Below are 6630 nucleotides of genomic sequence, written 5' to 3' on the forward strand. Positions count from 1 at the left end.
GTTTCATCACTTTGTAAAGTTGAAGTTAACAAAATTATGAATTAAAATAGTAGTATAGTTAATTTTTGCTTTTATTTGGATCTTTAAGTTTGAATTATTAGTACTTAAAAGTTAAAATTTATGATTTATTTTTAGAAGTTTTATAAATATGATATTAATAAAATTGAAATTTGTCCCCAGAAAGAATCAAGTTTGGATGATAACAGAAAATATTTTACAAACACATGTAAAAACTGTAATTATAAAATTAAAGGGAGGGCAATTTAAAGGGAAAAGTGCAAAAGAAAAACTTTTTTGGAGCCAAATATTAAGGAGCCACTTGGGCCCGGCCCTAAAAACCTAGAACCATTGATTAGTAGTGAAGAATAGTACCTGATCTGAAATATCACCAGACCATAGGCGTAATATTGGCGCTTCAATGGTCCAAATAACGCATGCGAAGATGTGATCTGAGCAAGAGATTTTTGGGTCCTACATTCCGATGGAGATGGATCAAGCACAACACAATCACATCTTTTGGTACTATTTAGGTTCCTATATTGAAGTTTTTGACAATTGTGCCCGTGAAATCTAATTTTCTTAGCACTTGAATCCCCGGTCTGAAAAGTTAGACAACTCGATCCTCTTAAAGTTACCACCTCCAAATTTTGCGACGGTTTTACCAAACTTTTGTTTAAAAGACAATTTTAGAGATTTTTTACGGTGAAGTCTCAATAAGTGCTCCATTATTTTTTTAACTGTTGGATTTATTTTTTAACAATTAAATTTGTCTAAATCTGTATTAAAAATTTACAGCGCGCAGCACAAAATTATTTTTGATGCAAATCTGATGGTTGAGAAAGTAATCTAACACTAAGAAAATCATAGTAAGTGGTTTTGAAATCTGGGATAATTTATTGTAATCTGGAAATCCTGTGGAATAATTTACGTTTCAGAAAATTATCTGTTTTCTTTTGATGATAAAAATGTATACGATATATATATCTATGTAGCTAAATCAACTCAATTACATATCGGTTACTTCTATGATATCAATTGGTGTATTAATCTTTCAATTGTTATCGTGTTTGGTATGAAATCATTATCAAACATATATAAGTCTTCTCGTTACTTGCACTCTATTAATTACAATTTTTTTCTTGCTAAGATACTAATAATTACAATTTAATTAAGAACTATCCCCATATGACCTTGAACTAATTCACAAGCTGATGTCAGGAAAAATAAAAAATTTGTTCCTTTTCACCACTTGTTTCTAAAAGATCATTGATCAACTAGAACCTTCAAAGAAGAAATCCAAATGGTGGGGTAGAAAAGATTATGTACGTCAAGTTGATATGAAATTAAATTAGAAAATTAAGAAAATAATATTTTTATAAACACAAAGCAAATACAATCTCCGTACTTGGTCTAGTACTAAAACAAAGTCAATGAGAAATATGGAAAATATTAAAGAACAAACGTGTTTTGTTTCAACGTTCTTAACTTCTTATCCTCTCTTTCTCTATGAGAATTTATTTATTCTTTTCTTAGAGTGACCTTTTTTTTCAGTTACAACTGGACGGTGCAAATGCAATAATTAAGGTTTCGTTCATTTTACTCATTTGAGTTTTTAATTTTAAGTTTTTATAGTTAAAAATTTTAAAAAAAATATCACATTTAATTTTTTTTGTTACAATTAATTTTTTTTTTTTAAATATCACATCTCAATTCAAATTAAAAATTTAAATTCACAAAGTGAACGTATGCTAAATGTTTGAGGCTGGCCTCGTTCACTTCGCTGATTCGAGTTTAGAATTCGAGTTGAGATGTGATTTTATGTGAGAGCTTTTTACTGTAATAAAAAAGTTAGATGTGATTATTTATGAGAGTTTTTTACTGTAGAAAAACTTAAATTCTAAACTCGAATCAACGAAGTGAACGAGACCTAAAAATGACATGCGAACTACCATAATTAATAAAAAGTGAATTTTATTGTTAAAATAATTAGAACAAGGACTTGTTGAATATCACGATAGATAGCATGTGATTCAGCTAGAAAGTAGAAAGTCAATAATATTCTATGTATATTGTTAAAATAATAGCAATATTAAATAGCAGAAAAGAAAATTAAGTCTCGGTGGGCATCAAACGTTAATTTCTGCACGAAAAATAGAGAGCTCAACCCAAATCACGTGTAGAATTTTCAGTCCTTTCGACTGTAGTACAACCTTGTCCGACATTATGAAAGCCTTTTGTCCTTTTGCTTTACATAAGACTTTTCTTTTTCTTTGGAATTTTTTTCGGTGAGATTCTCTATTGATTTTTTTTACTATTATATCTAATTTTTAATACAAATTCCTTTTTTTTATTTTTTATTTTTTGTGGGATAAAGCGAGTAAAACAGTGGAAACACAAAAGTTAGGTTTAGAATTGATTTTATTTTTATTTTTTACGTTTTTTGAGAATAAAAAAGTAAAAATATTTTTAAAATGACGTTTGACGTAATAAAAATAAAAAATAAAAATAAAAATAATTTTTTAATTTAGTGTAAAATAAAAAAAAAATAAAAAATTATTTTTAATAATTTTTTATTTTTTATTGACATTTTCTCTTTTCTTTTTTATAATAAAAATAATCTTTTAATAAAATTATTAAACACATTTTTAAAAATAATTTTTATTTAAAATTAAAAATATTTTTATTTTTATTTTTATATAAAAAAATAAAATCATTTTAAAACAACACTCAAAAAGTCAAAAGCATATTGAAATATGAAAGGCCACTTGTTTCCAAAGGTAAAAAAGATGATTGTGACACTGATCAATTGCAGCTTTCGAATTTTCTATCACAATTCATAGGTACATACACCACAAGAGACACGTTGCAAGAAATAAAATAATCTAAAATACGACAAACTCTAGAGTACTGCAGATTCCTTTGAAGTGTAAAGTTGCATGTGGATATATATGTATAATGTATTATATTATATACATGTGCTTCTGATTCTTCAACATCCAAAAACAAAAAAACAAAAAAAACAAAAAAAAAAGAGTAAAGGAAGGTGCTTCTTCTGATTTTCCTACGATTATAAGCTGATACATATTTCCTTACCAATATTTACATAGATTTCCAAATCTCTATCTATATCTATATATATTTATATAAATATACATATATATCATTCATTTAATTCGTTCCTATCGCGTAGCAGAAGACAGGCTTTTATTTGGAGGAAGTAAAAGATGGAGAGTATTCTTCTGAGAATTCGGGTGAGAAGAGGCGTTAATCTTGCCGTTCGTGATACCCTTTCAAGTGACCCCTATGTCCTCGTCACCATGGGGGAACAGGCCTGTGTTACTTTAGCCCTTTCTCTTTTTCCTCTCTCTCTCTCTCTCTATCTATATAGATATATATATATATATATATATATATATTTTTTTTTTTTTAATGATGTTGCACAATTATTAATCTTACTTATGTAGCAGAGGAAAAGTAAACAATGATGCCCATCAGTATGATTAATTTTTCAGGCTAATCACGAGCTTGTTTTGAATTTGTTTCACTAGTACTCCCTCATGTCCACACATCTGTTCATACTTCAAACCCATTTCCTAGATTAATTTCCTAATTTCTTTGTTTCGTTTAATCGTCTTCTTTAATTCGTTTGTAGTCTTTCCCTTTGTGGTTTTTGATGAAACTACATATTATACATATATGTATATATACATGAGTGTGTGTGTATGTTGGAGGCAGCCTTGCTGCTACAAACACCAGATTTTTATTCCTTTTTTAGGATGATCGATTCGTGTAGTATAAGAAGCTATGATTTTAAGACAATTCTTGTAGTAAACTACGTCGAAAATGGTTCTTGGGAAAGTAGTTTTTTTTTTTTTTTTTTTTCATATTAATCCTTGGTTCTTTATTTGGGACAGAACTATTTGCTAGTTTTGACAGTTGAATGATGGACATAATTGAACTCATATAGTTGTTATTTCTGGAAAGAGCCGAAACAATATATGCATAGAATTGGTTTTAATAGGAAAGTTTCTCGATAATTTCATAAACTCAAAGGTTAATCTCATATATACCCCATACATAAGGAAATAGAAAGAAAGGAAAGGAAAGCCACTGAGATTGACACATTTGATTTGAAATACGCACCTCAAATTTAACATCCTTAAAATACCATTATTGAGAACTGTTAAATCCGAACAAACATTACTTTTTATCCTTTCATAGTTCCATTTGTTCTTTGCCGTTGTTCCAAATATGAGCATTTGACTAATTTATGCAAAATTTACCATACGGAATTTTTATGGTAATTTTTTATTTTGTATTTTAATTTTATGAAACCCTTTTTCGTAAGTGAAATATTACCTTTAATAATATTGTTTTGCAATTTATGAGAACTGTTTTCAGAGTGCACAAGATTAAGTGTTTTTTTTTTTCTTTTTATTTGTTTTGTTTTGTTTTTTGGGTTATGGTCCTATGGACAATTAAAAACTCCTAGTTCTTGGTTTGCCTTCTCTCCTCTGATATTCTTACAAATATCATGCAGAAACTGAAGACTCGCGTGGTGAAAAACAACTGCAATCCAGAGTGGAATGATGAATTGACACTCTCCATCACGGATCTTGAGACCCCAATCACTCTTGTAATTAAGCAATCTTCTATTTCTAATATAGTTTTTTAGTCATATGAGAAACTCAACTTATTACTCCTCAAACAATCAAGCAAAATCTACACTTCATTCCTGATTTTTACATTGTGATCAGAAGAGTTGACATATTTGCACTAATTTTATTTATAAGGGCCACTGATTAATTTTCTTGTTTTAATGCAGACGGTGTTTGACAGAGACACACTAACTTCAGATGACAAAATGGGTGATGCAGAGATTGACATCAAGCCCTATATAGAATGCCTTAAAATGGGGCTGGAAAACCGCCCAGATGGCAGTGTGGTCAAGCGGATTCAGCCGAGCCACGAGAATTGCCTCTCCGATGAGAGCAGTTGTGTTTGGACCAATGGAAAAATTGTTCAGGACATGTGTCTCAGGTTGCGAAACGTCGAGTGCGGCAAAATCGTCGTTCAAATCGAGTGGATCAATTTTCCAGGTTGTAAAGGCTTAATAGGAGATGAAGCTAAAAATGGTTCATTAGATGTTGAAGCTTCAAAGGGTCTGTTGGGAGTTGAAGGTAAAAGAGGTCTATTTGGAGTTGAAGCTGCAAATTAATTAGTATTTCTTCTCCTGTAATGTATGTATTTGGTTTCAAGTTTTTGTGTCTTATGCTTGAAATAGTGTGTTTGTTTCGAGCTTTGTGTCTTGTGCTTGAAATAATGTTGTATTTATCTACGTTACAAGCTTAGTGTCTTGGTTAAGATTGTCATAGTGGCATATCTTCTGTAAGTTTTGTTTCCGAAAAATTTGTGTTATCCTGTATAAAGTACTTGAAATGGATAATGTATTAGAAAACTATCTAAACGACCAGTGCAAATATATTTGGCTATAAGTATATACATTATTTCTAATGAAACAAGTGTAGTACTGATTTACTGTACATTAATATTTCATATAACAATTACACGTTATTATGTATTGAGTAAATCTATGTAACAGAAAATAGATGGCGTGCCCCTTCAGGTGGCAAGGCTTTTTTTGAGGCTCTATACCAACACTTCAGAATCGTTTCTTTCATGTACTTAAACTCAAAAAATTTAAATTTTTTTGAGGTTTTATAATATTTTTCTCTCACAAAAAATTTAAATTTCAAATTTTAAAATTAAAAATCATAATTTGAGTATACATTCTAAATAATCTCATGTTGTGACGGGAATGAGTTTCATTTGTGAACTCAAGTCACATTTGAAATACATCTGTAAGAGATGTGGTTTGGACGTCTGGTAGGCCTCAAGTAATCAAATTAAACATAAATACCAGTAAATAGTAGATTTTCAAAACTAGATTAAGTAAGAGTAAATATTTTATTTATAACTAGTAAAAAAATTTTACGTGATAAAAAATCTTTATTAAAGTGAAAAAAAATCTTATAACAGTCATAAAAAAGAAATTTACAGAGAAAAAATTCATTTTTTATTGAAACATTCTCCCCTAATTATATAGGCAAATTTACCCATTGACCTGAAGTTGCTTTTTGATCCCCTATTAGCACAACTGTTTCCGAATTTTATCTGCTTCAGCAGATTGCCACTAATCTTTTAGTTTTGACAATTTACTCCTCAACTTGCTAAAATTCAGCATATTTTATTAGCTCCGTTAAAATACTACGGAAAATGCTTGTGTCCCTCATGTGAGTTTGATGGCTTGGTTTTGTCCGGACATAACAATGAGCAGATTAGGATGAATTGATAAACTAACATGGTTTCAGAAAAGAGAGATTTTGAGTTTAAACATCCGTAATTATACTCTTTATTCTTATTTAAAATTGTTATCATATGTTGGGTCTTTTAATATATCTCGGACTTAAATATTCACGTGTTGGGCTTTCTAGTTAATTTACCCACACGATTATCCATTATTCAGCCCACACGTGAAGAGGAGTGTGAGCTTAAATATTCACGTGTTGAGCTTTCTAATTAATTTATCTACACAATTGTCTATTGTTCAACCTACACATGAGAAAGAGT

General features: G+C 29.6%; 1 protein-coding gene across 1 annotated transcript; it reads left to right on the forward strand.

The window, feature by feature from the left end:
• The first annotated feature begins 3004 nt into the window (after nucleotides 1–3004).
• LOC21386251 (protein C2-DOMAIN ABA-RELATED 7) lies at nucleotides 3005–5484 on the forward strand. Its single transcript, XM_024165161.1, has 3 exons — nucleotides 3005–3329; nucleotides 4541–4636; nucleotides 4826–5484. The coding sequence occupies exons 1-3, from the start codon at nucleotides 3225–3227 to the stop codon at nucleotides 5216–5218; spliced, it is 594 nt and encodes a 197-aa protein (XP_024020929.1). The 5' UTR covers nucleotides 3005–3224; the 3' UTR covers nucleotides 5219–5484.
• Nucleotides 5485–6630: the final 1146 nt, after the last annotated feature.

Source organism: Morus notabilis, unplaced genomic scaffold, assembly GCF_000414095.1.
Source record: "Morus notabilis unplaced genomic scaffold, ASM41409v2 Scaffold2508, whole genome shotgun sequence".
Classification (NCBI taxonomy): domain Eukaryota; kingdom Viridiplantae; phylum Streptophyta; class Magnoliopsida; order Rosales; family Moraceae; genus Morus; species Morus notabilis.

Coding starts and splice junctions, on each gene's coding strand:
- LOC21386251 (XM_024165161.1), top strand. CDS start 3,225: ATGGAGAGTATTCTTCTGAGAATTCGGGTGAGAAGAGGCGTTAATCTT. Junction 3,330..4,540: donor TCGTCACCATGGGGGAACAG/GCCTGTGTTACT, acceptor AATATCATGCAG/AAACTGAAGACTCGCGTGGT. Junction 4,637..4,825: donor TTGAGACCCCAATCACTCTT/GTAATTAAGCAA, acceptor GTTTTAATGCAG/ACGGTGTTTGACAGAGACAC.